At 61.3% G+C, this 14,618-nt stretch overlaps 1 protein-coding gene across 4 annotated transcripts; it reads right to left on the bottom strand.

Moving 5' to 3' along the window:
* Window positions 1-765: 765 nt before the first annotated feature.
* SBK1 (SH3 domain binding kinase 1) lies at window positions 766-14,015 on the bottom strand. 4 transcript variants are annotated; one of them, XM_057407965.1, is made up of 4 exons: window positions 8,013-8,234; window positions 2,285-2,482; window positions 1,976-2,178; window positions 766-1,609 (listed from the first exon to the last, which is right to left on the bottom strand). In XM_057407965.1, the coding sequence occupies exons 1-4, from the start codon at window positions 8,146-8,148 to the stop codon at window positions 827-829; spliced, it is 1,320 nt and encodes a 439-aa protein (XP_057263948.1). In that variant the 5' UTR covers window positions 8,149-8,234; the 3' UTR covers window positions 766-826. The 4 variants fall into 4 exon arrangements, with proteins under 4 accessions (XP_057263948.1, XP_057263949.1, XP_057263951.1 ...); XM_057407966.1 differs by lacking the exon at window positions 8,013-8,234 and adding an exon at window positions 13,888-14,015 and having other exon boundaries at window positions 767-1,609; window positions 2,285-2,487; XM_057407968.1 differs by lacking the exon at window positions 8,013-8,234 and adding an exon at window positions 13,888-13,992 and having other exon boundaries at window positions 768-1,609.
* Window positions 14,016-14,618: the final 603 nt, after the last annotated feature.

Consider the following 14,618-nt stretch of genomic DNA (forward strand, 5'->3'; position numbering starts at 1 on the left):
ACCGCCTCTTCCAGTCCCTGGGTACAAAAAGTCTGCAGAAGAGACAAGGGGACACCACCATGGCAGAGCCGCCCATGCCGAGCATCCAACCTGCTGGACATTGGCACCACGGAGCTCAGCTCCCGGCTGTGAGGGGACCGGTCCCTCTGTGGGGGCCGGGGGCTGCCAGCAGCAGGGCAGGGTGGGCCGGGACTGCCGGCAGTTGGGACACACAACAACACACAGGGACACTGCTACATCAGTGGCTGCCAGCATCTCCTGCGGCAGGGAGGCAGCTGGTGACCCCAGCTCCCCATCACCAGCCCTCCATCACTTCCCAGGCCCCACGAATGGGGCAGGGACTGGTGGAAGGGGTTAAAGTGTCCCCAAAGGCCTCTTCCATATGCAGTGTCATCGGCCTTCCCTTGAGCATGGGGTGGGGAGACCTGGTAGGTACCAACTGCCCTGGACCCCCCACCCTTGGGCAGTGACCCCCAGGTGTGCAGCCTCCTCAGTGCATCCTCCCCACACTGGGAGACCCCTCCTGGGGCACCCTGGGGGAGGCTTGTGGGTGGCAGGAGCCGGGGCACCAGCGTCCTCATGGGCAGTGAGTGGTGCCCGTGGCCATGCTGCCGTCAGGCAGGAAGTGGGGGATCAGCATTCTCAGCACTGCAGAGTGCAGCCAGCTTTGTCCTTTTCCTCTTGCTTTCTGTATCTTTTTTTCCTTTAGGAGGCCTGGAGCCTGGTCCCAGCTCATGCCACCACCATGACCAGCACCGCCCATCCCTGTCCCCGTGGCAGGGGGACAGGACGGGACGGGCGGGCACCGCTAGCTGCCCTGGTGCCATCACACACAGATCTCTATTGCTGTGGCCAGGACCATCTGCCCTTTGCCCTTGTCCTGCCGTCCGTCCGTCCTGCTCGCTGTGCCCGGGGACACCGTGCTCGGCTCGGGGCTGCGGGGGCTGCTCCCCTCGGTCAGCACGGTCCTCTTGAGTGGGGCAGGGGTGCAGGGCCCGGCTGCCTCATGGCAGTGCGGCCCAGCCGGGAGCTTGTCCCTGGCATGCTTGCGGGAGCGGTAGGAGGGTCGGCACCGCACCTCAGCCATCAGGTCACACTTGATGAAGTAGAAGACCTCCTTGACAGGGCAGCGCTTCTCAGGGTCGAGGGCCAGCAGGCGCTGGAACATGCGCAGGGCACTGTCTGTGAAACGCCGCCACTGCGAGGGCAGCCCCGCCAGCCGCCCCTTCTGCCACCGCACAAATTCCTCGAAGAAGGCATCCGACGCCACCGCCGCCTCCCAGGGGAAGTTGCCGGTGAGGACGCAGAAGATGAGCACCCCGAAAGCCCAGATGTCGATGCTGGTGTCCACGGCAAAGCCCTCCGCCCGCCCGGCCTGGCACACCTCGGGCGCCGTGTAGGGGATGGTGCCGCTGATGCGCTTGACCCGGCAGCCCACCTTGCGGGTCATGCCGAAGTCAGCCAGTTTGACGCGACGGCAGTCACGGTCAAAGAGCAGGACGTTCTCCGGCTTGATGTCCCGGTGCACCAGGCTCTTGCTGTGCATGTAGTCGAGGGCCAGGCCCAGCTGCTGCACACAGCGCTTCACCAGCTCCTCGGGGAGCCCCACCTGCAGGAGCAGGGACACAGTGTCAGCTGTGAGCCACCGAGTCCCTGGTGATCCCAACCCATCCGGAACCGCCACATTGGTGTCGTTACATGTCTGACATGGTCATGGCTGCTGGTTCTGGGCCACCCTAGGGATGGGTGATGGGTCCAGGGACCTACAGGAGATGGGTTTCAGGCCACCCCAGGAGATGAGTGACGGGTCCAGGTCTTGCTTGTAGGTGCTTGTGGTTAGGGCCAACCCACACAGGGATGCCTGGTGTCTGCACATGGGGCCCCGTCCCACTGAAGCACAGCAGGAGCTTTGCTCAGTGCCCTGGGGATACCAAATCCCACCCACCCCAAAAGAGTCCCACAGGAGGGGTCCCACCTGTGGCGGGATGATGTCGAAGAGGTCCCCGCCAGGGGCATACTCCTGAGCGAACACGTAGCAGTCCTCGGTCTCGAAGACCACATCGAAGACCTTGATGATGAAGGGGCTGGAGGAGAGCGTGTTGGTGATGCTGAACTCCCGCAGGAAGTTCTTCAGCTTCGTCTTGTTCTTATTGACAAACTTCAGGGCCATCTTGGTGCCTGCAGTGGGCAGGAGATAGGGATGAGCCCGGGGCATGCCTGGGACAAGCCAAGCACCCCAGTCCCAGCGCAGCCATGTCCCCAGTGCCCCCCACGTTCCTCTCACCTGTGCTTTTGTGGGACACCAGGTCTACCTTGCCGTAGGTGCCCTTGCCGAGCTCACGGATGAGGTCGTAGTGCTTGCTGATATCAGTGCCTGAGAGGGTGCGGATGGCCAGGGACTGCATGTCCTCGGTGATGAGGGGCACCCCACAGCAGGCCAGCTTGCGCGACGGCTCCTGCTCAATCGAACCTGCACTCATGGCTGCGCTGCAAGGCAGAGATGTCACTGTTCCCGATGGGTGCTGCAAAGCCACCACACCCTGTCCCATTCCATCCCATCCCATCCCTGGGGCTTGGAGCCGACACTGGGCTGCTCAGGGCACTACTGAGTAGTCCCCAGGAGCCACCAACCCAGTGGCTCTGGAGCAGATGCCCCAGAGGCCATGAGAGGCAGTGGGGACCCCAGGAGCCAGCCCTGTCTCCACCCTCCTGCCTTTGCAGAGCTCTGGAGTGTGGCCAGGGCCACACCACAGGCACTAAACAGGATATAGGTTCTGCAGCAGATCACCACCGTATACCTCTGATCATCCATCACATCACTGCTGTGCTGGATGCTCTGATGCAGAGCAGAGATGACAACACTGATGTTCCACCCTCCCAACAAGCCAGCAGCGTTTTTTCCTCCCCAAGAGGCAAGCTTGGACTCACCCACCCCACCACCGCAGCAGCAAAACCACCCTGGGATCTCCTCTGATGTCTTCATGGTGCTGCATCACCCTCCATCATCCCCCAAGAGCACAAACCCGCACTATGAGCACACACAAGTGTGCAGCACAACCGTTCCGAGCAGAGACACAGGCACCGCTGGGTACCATGGCAGAGAAATCTAGTGTCGTTTGGGTTTTGTAGCCACTCCTTATCCTAGAGCAGAGCTCAGCTTCTTAGTTGATTATATATTTTTTTGTGTGTTCCTGGGAAGTTGGGTAAAAAATAGAAAAGGAACTTCAACATCATGATGTTCCAAAAATGTAACGGCTTGACTCATAAGATCTCCCAAGCAGCTCATCTCCATAGTGTTTTATTGGCCTCCTGGATGAGGAGCACCATTTCAGTGTCTGAGCACTGGAGGTGGAGGTGGAACAGCACAGCGGCTCGATGGATGCATGACTAAAAACAGCTCCCAGCATCCTGCAAGAAGAATTGTGTCTACGCTTGAATTTACCATCGTCCGTGTCTCCTTGTTAACCAGTGTTGAAATCCAACTGCTCATGTTGGCAAAGTTGGGGTTTGAGAGAAAACCCACTGGTGGGATGCAAGAGAGGAAGTGAGGCTGGACGACTGCTAGGAAGAACTCTCCAAGCCAAGGGCTACTTCACAGAATCACAGAACCATTAGGATTGGAAGGGACCTCTAGAGATCATCCAGTCCAACGCCCTGCCATGGCATGGCCACCAGAAGCAGATCACAAGGAATGTGTCTAGGTGGGTTTGGAATGTCTCCAGAGAGGGGGAACACCACAAACCCCTCTGGGCAGCCTGTTCAGTGCTCTGCCACCCTCAGTGGAAAGAAGTTCTTCCTCATGTTGAGGTGAAACTTGTTGTGTTTTAGTTTATGGCTATTGCACTTCTTCTTGTCTCTGGGCACCACTGAAAAGGGTCTGGCACCATCTTCCTGGCACCTGCCTTTGAGGTGCTGATCCGCATTGATGAGATCCCCTCACAGTCTGCTCTTCTCTCTGCTTGTAAGAGAGATGCACTTGAGACCCCTGACCGTCCCTATGGCCTCCGCTGGACCTTTTCTACCAGCTCCTTGTCTGTCTAGTACCGAGGAGCCTAACACTGGACACAGTACTCCAGATGCGGCCTCACTAGGGTTGAGTAGACCCATTGGATTTTTCAGGCAGCTCCTTTCCAACCAGCAACTGAGAAATCCCCATGGGAAACAGGTGTCCCACCAAGCCATGTCCCCTCCCTGCTGCTGGGTTTTTGCAACTGCACCAGTGCTGCAGATGCTGCATTTGTGGAGATTTATGGAGTAGAGAAACATCCTGAGTTGCAGGTCTGTGGGGCAGAAGCGAGGTTGTGCTGCTGGAGCAGAATCCTGCCACAGTGCCTCCATTACAGCTGGGATCCTTCTTCGTGCCTCATTACAGCCAACTGGGTGCAATGCACCCCTCACTGTCAAGGCTCACAGGAACACAGCTCCAATGCCAATCCCAGGGAAAACCAACAGCAACGGTGGCCAAACCCGCAACGTGCCGAAGCCAAACCAAAATTGTAAAGGCAGAAGTTTTAATTGAAAATTGAACTGCTTTGGAAAACATGTTGGGTTGATGGAAGCAGCAAAGCGGGGCAGCAGTGGGGAAGGAGCGAGGGCTTCTGTCCAGCTGGTTCTGCACGCTCATGGGCATAGAAGGGGACAGTGCCAGTACAAGAAGAAATGCCATGGGCGGGTTGAGGTCCTGTGTCCTTGGCTGCCTTCTGTCCCATGCCAGCCATGCCAACATGACCGCTGTCAGGTCAAACCAGAGCAGAAACGGGGCCTCTCCCAGAACACCAGCTCCCCTCCTGCTGCTACTGCACAGCCCTGAAGCACTGGAGGAGCGGAGCCAGTGCTGTGCCTGAGGGAAGCCAAAACCCCTTCCCAGTGCAGGGCCCCAGCTTCATTGTTTTGGGTGCTGTTGAAGGAGCTTTTAAAGCGGGGAGGAATGAAGTGCATCCCAGCTGAGTCCCAGCAACAGCCCTGCAGCATGAGACCCCAGGCAACAGCAAAGCGGAAGGAAAAATGCTGCCAAGCGGCACAGGGACCCCACTGCTCACCTCAGGTGGTTCATGCCATCATCTCCACATCCTGAACCGTTTCTCCTACTATTCAGACTAAAATTGTTCTGTGTTTAAGCTTCAGAAGCATTTATCTCATTGAGTGAGGAGGATAATCCACCCACTTCTTCCTTGTTCCCTGGCAGGTATTTATAGGCAGCCACTCGTCTCCCGTCGGCAGCTGCTGCTCCTCTCCCCAGACCTCCTCGGCTCTATTCCAACACCACTGAGCAGACCCCAAGAGAAGCATCCCATGTCCATATCCAGAGCCTGGCACCCTGCTGGGTACTGGGGCCAGCACCACCACACTGCTCCCTGCAAGGGGGTGCTTTCCCCTGCTCCGCATCCTGGCATTCTACTCTGCTGCTCCCAGCCCTGGGCACATCGGCTCTGCCGACAAGTAATTGCAAACTCAGTAAGAGCTCATTGAGGAGCAGAGGCAGCCCAGGAGAGCTGCCCCAGGCACCCAGTGGAGGAGGCAGCAGCGGCTGCTTGGAAATTAAGAAGGGAAAAGTGGGAAAACAACCCTCCCTGGGCACATCAGAGACCCACAGGGCAGAAAAAGAACCCGCTTATTGAGTGGGGTCAAAGGGTTTGGGCTGGGCCTGAGGCAGGGTTCTCTGTGGCCAGGCAGTGTGCTGGAAGCCTGGTGAAGGGCCAGGATTCACACCATGAGCAGCTCTGGGGCAAGAAACCAGGAAAATGATGAGGAAAAACCACACGAGGCAGGATTAGGGTCATTGCAAGACCCATATTTCTCCTTAGAGAGGGAAGAAATGAGAAATACCTGGCAGCATGGCAAGCGTGGGCACAGGCTGCTCTGCCCTGCAAGTGCCCCGACCACACCACAGGTACTTCACAGTGCTTTGATTTCCCCATGTCCCCATCCCAAACCCTCCTGCTGCTACAACACTTACTACAGCATTAATTACAGTGTAATTGGCATTAGTTATCAGTGGGTAACACAGGCTGGAGGCCAGGGCACCCGTGGAGCTCACTCTCTCTGCACCCCAGCCAGCTCCAAAACCTCCCCTGTTTTCTCCAAACCACTCGCTGAGCCAGCAAAGTGATTCCCAAGTGAGTGTTTGGTTCTGCTGGTGACATCCCCGCTCATGGTGCTGCCTGTGCTGCCTCACTGGGGCAGGAGGTGTCTCAGCCTCCCTGTGCCCCACTCCACTTCCAGCCTCTGCTGCCTCTGCTCCTGCCTGACCCCATTCCAGGGACATTCTCTCATCTCCTCTGCACCACTGGGACCAGCACAAGGTGTTATTAAGATCACTTCCCCGGGGCACCATCACCCAGGGAGGGCTGGCAAAGGCACCTTCACTGAACGAGGACAACAGCTCCACAGGCACAGGGAGGGAACAGGCATCTCGTTGGGCTCAGAGCCATGGGCACCCTCCACATCCAGACATCCTCTGCCCCAGCAAAACCAGCACAGCACAAGTGGGGACAGTGTCCCTTTGCACCGGGTCCATCCCAACAAGCCGAGTATGTCCAGGAGGTGGAACAGCCTCTTTGACAGCTTTCCGCAACCCCAGAGGAGCAGCCACCCCACAAGGAGCCGATGGATGGATGGGGCACGTCTCCATGTCCCGCTGGCTCTGTGGCAGTGGAAAGGCACTGGGAAACATGATCTGCTTACACCACAAGCCTGAACCAGCACCAAAGCTCCACTGAAGCACCTGCAGCAACCGTGACTCCCCAGTGTCCCCAGTCCGGGACATTCCTCCATGCAACGGCACTGAATTCCCAGTTATCTGGAGTTTCTCATACCAGCTCCTTGCCTGGACCAGAGCAGACTGCCCAGCATCAGGATCAGCTTCAGCAAAGCAAGTGAGCACCCAGAAAGGGTCCCCTAGTCAGTGGGAACCGCACTCCCGGTGGGCATGTCTCACTGCAGGGCAAGGTCAGGCCTATGGCACCCATCTGCAGCATTCCCCGTTGCAAGAATCATCTCCCAAGCCCAGCCATCAGCCTGTGCCCACCTTCTTCAGCTTTTGGTCCCAGATTCATGTTTTGAAGGCAAATTTGAGAAGAGCAGACAAAGCAGTGCCCAGGCTCTCTCCAACAACAGCTCATGCTGTCCTCCTGAGGGATGGGTGACAGCCACTCCCCAGGGAGCCACCGCTCCATGCTGTCCTCCGTGCCCTCCACAAGGCTCTCCCAGAGAAGCCAGCAGGATTTTCCCTGCCCTCATCAGCACAGTCTCCATCCATCGACCCCTGACACAGGACCTTAGTGCCTTTGAGTGCTTTGGCCTCCTGCAATTTTTCCTGGCAAGTGGGATGGCTTCCTTAGGACCTCAGCTCCATCAGCCTCCAGCTCCTCCCGCCTTTGCCTCCAGCACTGGGGTTTATGATTACTTCACTGTTTGATTGGTTTCATCAGCCTGTCATCATCTCCCTCCCAAAACTCTTCCACCAGCGCCGGCAGTGTTTGGGATCTGCAAAGACAAAAGGCCGGAGCGGCACCTGGCCGCTGCCCGCCTGGTCCCCACAGCAGGGCCAGCAGCTTTTGGCCACTCGCACTCTGGGGGGCAATGGGACATATCACCCTGCTGCGACACCAGCCCCACGGCCCTTACACATGGTGGGGCTGCATCCAGCCCCGCGTGGGACCCTCATGGCCGGAGCTGCTGTGACCTGGCAGCCCGGGCATCGCCCCGGCTCCCACCGCGGGGGATGCTCCCACCTCTCCCTGGCCTCGCTTTTGCCCCATTGCCCCCAGGCAGCCTCTTCCCGCAGCACCCCTGCCCATTCATGCCGCTGCCACACCGCGAGCCAGGGCCTCGGCATGGGGGCACCAGCCCCGCGGCTTCGGCTCCCAGAGGGTGATGGCGATGCCAGAGCCAGCGCCGAGGGGAGCCGAGGCTGAACCGCTCCGGCTCCCCGCGCTGTCACACCGAGCTGCGGCAGGATTCCAGCCGGCATCACCCGCCCTCCCTCGGCCACCGCGATGGCGAGGCCGGACCTGGAGGAAAGTGGGTCACGCTTCCCGTTCCCGAGCCGCTCCCGAGCAGCTGCCGGCGAGAGGGTGGTGCGGGCTGGAGGCCGGTTCCTGTGCCCGCACCGCGCTGGCGGCGACGGAAGGCGACGGGAGATGGCATGAGGTGCCCCCAAGGCCACCTCTCCCCTCCCTGATGCCCTTCCCCTGCCTCCAGCCGCTTCCAACATCTCAGCGCATCCTCCCAACCTGCCCCCCCCCCCCCCCCCCCCATTCACCAGGACCCCTTCCTCCCTCGGGGGCAGCCAGGGACCGCCTGCCAGGGCACGATTCCCCCCCCCCCCATCTCTGCCGCCCCTGTCGGCCCCCGCCACCCCGCTCCGACACTAACTCCGCTCAAGTGGGACTCAACCGCTTCCGTCTCCGGCCCCGCGGTGTCCCCACAGCCGCAGGGCCGGGGCCGGGCGCAGGTGGCGGCGGGGCCCTGGGGGCAGCACCCGCATCTCCCGGTGTATCCCCCCCTCCCCGTTGTTCATGCCGGTGGTACCGTGATGGATTTTCCAGCCCGCCGCCGCCCCGCACCCCCCTCCGCGCCGTGCGGGCAGACAAAGGGCGGCCCCGCCACAAAGGCTTGGGCCGGTACCGGCGCCCCCCGCTCCCTTTCCCCGCCGCTGCCGCCTCCTTACCGGTGGGGCGAGCCCCTGCTCCCCGTCCTCGGCGGGAGAGGAGCCGCTGCCGCCCGCCCCCCGCGCGGGGCCGAGCCGCGCCGCTGCCGCCCGCCCCGCCGGGCTCATGCCGCGGCCCCGCCGCCGGCACCGGAGGAGCAGAGCGGAGCGGGGGAGCCCCCCCCCCCCCCGCACCCCCCAGCAGGGCAGCACCGCCCCGCCCCGCCCTGCGCTCCGCCCGGCACCGGCACCGCCCCGCGGAGGAAAAGGGGGGAGCCGCCGCCGCTCCCCCGGCGCTGGTGCGGGGAGCACCCAGTCCGACTGACTCCCCCGGCACCGGCAGCCCTCAAGGTGGTCGGTGCGGGAGGCAGCCGGTGTCAGGAGGGTGGAGCCGGGGACACAGCGCACCCGGCCTCCGGAGCTCCAGGAGGGGCTCGGTCCCTCTCAGCTCCCCAGGCAGGGGTCTGGTTCCTCAACCCACTCCCCACCCCACTCAAAGGGCTCCGACAGTCCATGCCTGGAGCATCGGGCGGTCACCGCCATCCACAGCATGTATCTGAAAAGCCCTTGTGCTGGGCCACAACCTGCTGCCGGCACGTTCCCTGTTTCCCACCCTCCCGGAGCCTCCCAAGACTTCAGATCCCTTTGCCTTCAGTACAGGTGATGGCCACCGTGACACCAGAACATGTGCGGGACACGCGACTCCTCCCACCATGCGCCCCAGGATGTGACCACTTGCACGGATCCTAGGGAAGGCGGCCGAGGCAGGGGCACTGTGTGGGGCTTCCTCAGCCTCAGAATGCTCCAGCAGTGCGTTCAGCCAGCTATGCCAGAGGGCTCCGCGCACCTCCAGCCCAGGGGCAGCTCTCCCGAGGGGAAGACACTCTGCCCCTCCTCAGAGCATCCCTGGGCTGTTGTAATCCTTCAAGATCTCTTTCTTTGCTCACTGGGGCTGAGCAGGGATGTTCTAACACAGGCCATGGTTGGCTTTGGGGTCCCTCGGCTCTTAGCTGGACACCAGGTCCCTTCTGTCCCGTTGATGATGCTTTTGAGCTGACTCACAGCCATGGGGCTGCCCCATTCTCCAAGGGGTGGCAGCAGGTTGTTCCCATGCACCGCTGGGACCAGGGCCATCCTGCTGCCACCCGACCAGTTGGTGTCATAAATTAATCTAAAGGAAGAGGTGGAATCGCATTCTGACACCTCATTGATTTGGTGCCAGGCACTGCGGTGACATTGTCACCCTACTCCCATCCAGCAGCCACCAAGGGCATTACCAGCCTAGGGTAATGGCAGCATGAGAGGCAGCTGTGTCTCAGGAGCACGTGCTGGTCCCCTCAATCCCCCTCCACTCACTTGTCCCTGCCACAGCTCCCAGTACCCATGGCTTGGATGCTCTGAGTATGCATGATCCCCATTGGGATGGGGGATCTGTGTGGCATGAGGGGGGAAATGCTGTCTCCTCCATCACCGGAGCCCAGAGACCCCACAAGCCAGGGCAGGCACTGAAGGTGCAGAGGTGCTGGGAACGGGCATGGCATGGGAGATGGGGCAGAGCAGGACACATCCTGCTCTGCCGTGTAAGCAGGACATGGGAAGGTGGAATGCACCAATGTTTCCTCACAGGCCCTGCTCCATCGGCTGCAGGGGATGGAGTGAGCCCAGCCTCGCCCCTTCCCCGTGGCACCCACACAAGGCACCGACCCCATGTGTCCCCTGCCTGTCCTTGCCACGCTGCAGCTCCCAGCTCCCGCAGCCTCCTGCTTGTGGAGTTCTGAGCTGTGCCTCTGAGCCCTCCTTCTGCACTCCCTATTTATAGCTTGGGGCTGTTTCTAGGTCAAGCGTGTGTGAGGCACTGGTGCCCGGGAGCCCACATGGGGACCGCAGGGGCTGCGGCAGCAGCATTGCACACTCCGCACACAGCTTGGCTCCCAGTGCCACCGCATCGATGCTGGAGCATGGGACTGTGCTGTGCCCCAGGTGAGATCTCTGTGACAGACCAGCTTGGCTGTGGTGGGGCTCTGTAGGGCTCCATAGGGCCTGGCAGGGATGCGTGGGGCTCTGTGGGGCTGCCAGACTGCAGACCAGCACATTGGCAGCATGCGGGTCACACACTGACTGATAGTAACACCCATAGCACCAGTTACTGCTCATGGTCTTCAAAGAATATTAATAACTAATTCAGATTAGTGAGATGAAAGGAGCCAGCTCAAACACGTTTATCACCCAGTGTGATCCCAAACCATGCGATAAGCCCATGGCTCCGCAGAGGACCACAGATGCCCCCGGGATTTCTGCTTGGAAAGGAAATGTCCTGGCTCGTACCGCAAGAGCTGTGCTCAGACAGGGCAGGGAGCAGGGAAATGACCTGAAAAGGCCAAAATGTTTTAGCAAGCCCAATCCCCTCCAAATCCAGTGACAAAGTTGCTTGTCCCTTTGCTATCACTTTTTCTCCCCCCTGCTCCCCCGGCAATGGGAGACACGGGTACCACAGCTCCCTGCAGCCTGTCACGCTTCGGTGACAGGCGCTGAAACCTGCCCTAAGATGCTGGCAGGGATGCTGGGAAGGAACAGGAGGGGAGGGAAGGAGGCGGGCGACGCGGGAGCAGAGCACGCCGGGAGCCGCAGCACCAGCAGAGGGGACGCGCTCAGCCCGGGAGCTCCAACCGCGCCTCCAGATGCTTTGGGGTGTTTTTCCCCCAAGCTCCGAAGCCTCCCGTCCGGCCGCTGCGGTCGGTCATCCTTTCCTCTGCCTCCCCACTGGGCTCAGTGTCACTGCAGTGACCTTATTCCCGCTGTCCACCCCATCAGCCCTCCGCAGCGCCAGCCCGTGGGGGCACAATCCGTGCTGGGGGGCTGCGTGTCCCTTCGGTCCCTGGGGACAGTACCCAGCCGGGGGCGTTCAAGGGGAAAGGGGGGAGCTGGTTCCCGGCGCACTGGGGTGGGGGTTAAGTGCCCTCCACCTCGGTGGTGTCCCTGAGCAGCGTGCTTTATCCCTGCTGCCGCTGCTGGGTAGAGATTCCCAGCGGATGCTCTCAAGTTGAGGGAGGAGATGCAACCCAGGCGCTGTGGAGCATGATCTGCAGCTTGGCTGTGTGGTGAGGACATGCCAAGCCACTGCTGGGGGCCACTGGGGGGCTGCCAATCCCCTTGGAGTCTTCCAGGGCCCGTGCTGTGCTCCTGGGGGCACAGGATGGACCCGATCCAGACGGGTAGGGGGCACACCTCCCTGCCCCCGGCATGGCCTATGTCAGGACCTGCAGCACCGTCCGCTGGGAGCTGGTACGTGGTGTTGACTCTGGAGCATAATGATGACTATTCAGCTACTGGGTTGAAAGGAAACAGAATGGTTTCCTTCGGAACGGGTTTCTTCTGAAAAGAAGCAGAACGGGTTTCTTCATGGAAGAGTGGGATTTCGGGGTGTGGCAGGGACACGGCGCTGCCCCCCTCACACACCTCATCTGGGTCTGGAGCCTCAGATACAGCTGAATAGCTGCCTGTGAGCCTACCACCAAGCGGGGGCAAAGCAACAAGCGGGATTGAATTGGGAGCACAGGGAAAGCTATGGGGCCTGCCCTGGCACCCCGGCACCCCATCACTCGGGTACCCCACCACCCCATCACCCTGCCCCGCCAGCCGCCTGCCGGTCCCGCCCGCCCGCGGCCGCCGCTCGCAGCCCGTTCTCCTGGCACCATCTAGCGAGGCTGCGGGGACAGACACGCTGCCTTCGGCACCCACCTGCGTGTCCCACACGTTCCCGCTGGCTCGTGGTGACAGCGCAGGGCCGGGGGTGGGGTGATGGTGGAGTGGGGAGCACCCGGAGGGTCCCTCTGCCTGCACCCCCCGGCCCGGGACAAACCCACCCCGTAGCTGTTGTGCCGGCTGCGGCAGGTGATGATGGCCCTGTCCCCAAGGGCTGGTGGCAGACAATGGGCAATGGTCTGGGACAAGGCTGGCAGGGACAGGCTGGAGACAAACAGGGGATCCTCAGCCATGCAGCCCACGTTGAATCAGGCAGCACGGGGAGAAGTCTCCTGGGACAAGCCACGGGTGTCCATCCCTTGCTGTCCTATCCCGGGGGGGGGGGGGGGGGGGGGGGGGGGCGGCCACCACACAGGATCTGGGGCCACCATATTGCCCCACACCAGCTGGGAATGCCAAGCCCGTGCTGCCTGTGGCCCAGCATAGGCTGGATGCAGGCAGTTGCCTCCAACCCAGAGTCAGGATGTGAGAAGGGAGCCTCCAGGATGCTCTGTACCCATCTCCATCCAGCAGCACCCACACCCAAGGCCCCTTTCCCATCCCAATTTCCCACCACCACTTCCTAGTGCTGTCCCAGACAGTGCTAAGCTCGTTGGCAGTGACACACGGGAATCAAGGGTCCAAACCCCATGATTTACACCAAAACAAATCCTACAGCTCATCACACACCAGGAGGAAGCACAGACAGTTCAGACTGTCCCAGCCCAGCCTGCCTGGCATCCCGGCAGCACCACCACCCCCAACCTCCCTGTGGGCATCCAGCATTTGGGGGGGTCTCACAGCTATGGGGGAAGCTTTGCTCTGGGGATGGCAGCAAGGGACAGGAGCCGGCAGTGGCTCGGTGCCACCGAGGAGCAGTTGGGCACAACGTGTGCCAGCATTCACACTTCACATCCCTGCCGGCTGCCTGGCTCATTCTGGCACTGGCACATTTGCCTTGGCTGAGGCTCAGTAGCATGGATGGCAGAGGAGCTTTGGGGAGGGAGAGGCGAGCGGCAGTGCCACTGCCAAGAGCAGCCTGGTGACCCTCCTTGGTGACCCCCGTTGGTGACCCCCAGCCAGCGCCTGCCCCAGAGGTGACAGCAGAGTCCAGCAGGGACCCCCTTTGGGTGAGCAGGATTGGCAGGATGGCTCTGGAATGCCGTGGGGTCGCTGCCAACAGCCCTGCTCCTATGGGCACACCAGCACCACTCGGCATGGCACAGGATACCCACCCTGCACTCTGGAGAGCTCCTGCCAGGGAAGCACCTGCTGGATGCACACTTGCTGTGCACACAGCCTGTCCCTGGCATGGCACAGCATGGCCCTGCTCTCCTCTGGCCAGGTATGATATGCTTGCTCAAAGGGGAACTTCAGCACGGCCAAGGCCGGCAGCTCTCCTACCGTCATGGTGCCCAGCTCAGCTCAGTGCTGTGCTCTCATGCCCCTCATGGGCTCAGAGCATGTCCCCACCAGCCGGGCACGGTGGCACTGACCTGTGCAGGTGCAGGGGCTGCAGCTCCTCTTTCTGGAAGCAGATGAAGCAGAAGGAATCCATCACTCAGCACACCACAGGCCAGGCAGTGTCGCAGGAGTGTTGGCATCTTCCTGCCCTCACCAGTGCAGCTGGAGGCTCACACTCCCCTGCCTGGAGCCATTGTGTCAGGAGCCCTTCACATGGCCAGGCTGAGTGTCAGGGCCAGCTGCTCACCATGCACTGAGGCAGCGCTGGGATGTGCTGTGTCCTGTGTCATCCTCGACGCGGGGCTGGCAATGCCCAATGCCACCCTGGCACCCATTGGGCTGCCCAGACAGAGGGTGCTCAGAGGGTGTGTGCAGCGACCTGGGGTGCCATCACTGGGCTGAGGGGTCTGGCAGGGCAGCGGGAGGTCCCTGCCAAGCCCTGAGATGCTTCAGAGGCCTTGGGAAGTGGCTGCCCCTCTCCAGTGCCCAGCACCCATATGGCACCCGATGGTGTCTGTGTCACTGCCAGGGAAGTGTCCCATGCACAGGGGCTTTTGGAAGGTGGGATGCAGAGGCTCTGGCAGGTCCAGCAGGGTTTGGCAGGTTCTGGCAGGTTCTGGCAGGGTCTGACAGGGTCCGGCAGGGTCTGGCAATGTCCAGCAGGGTTTGGTAGGTTCTGGCACGGTCTGGCAGGGTCCAGCAGGCTCTGGCGGGCTCTGGCAGGGTCTGGCAGGGTCTGGCAGGGTCTGGCAGGATCCGGCAG

This window comes from Pezoporus wallicus, unplaced genomic scaffold (assembly GCF_028554395.1).
Source record: "Pezoporus wallicus isolate ANWC-B61680 ecotype Strahan unplaced genomic scaffold, APGP_CSIRO_Pwel_v1 contig_4012, whole genome shotgun sequence".
Taxonomy (NCBI): Eukaryota; Metazoa; Chordata; class Aves; order Psittaciformes; family Psittacidae; genus Pezoporus; species Pezoporus wallicus.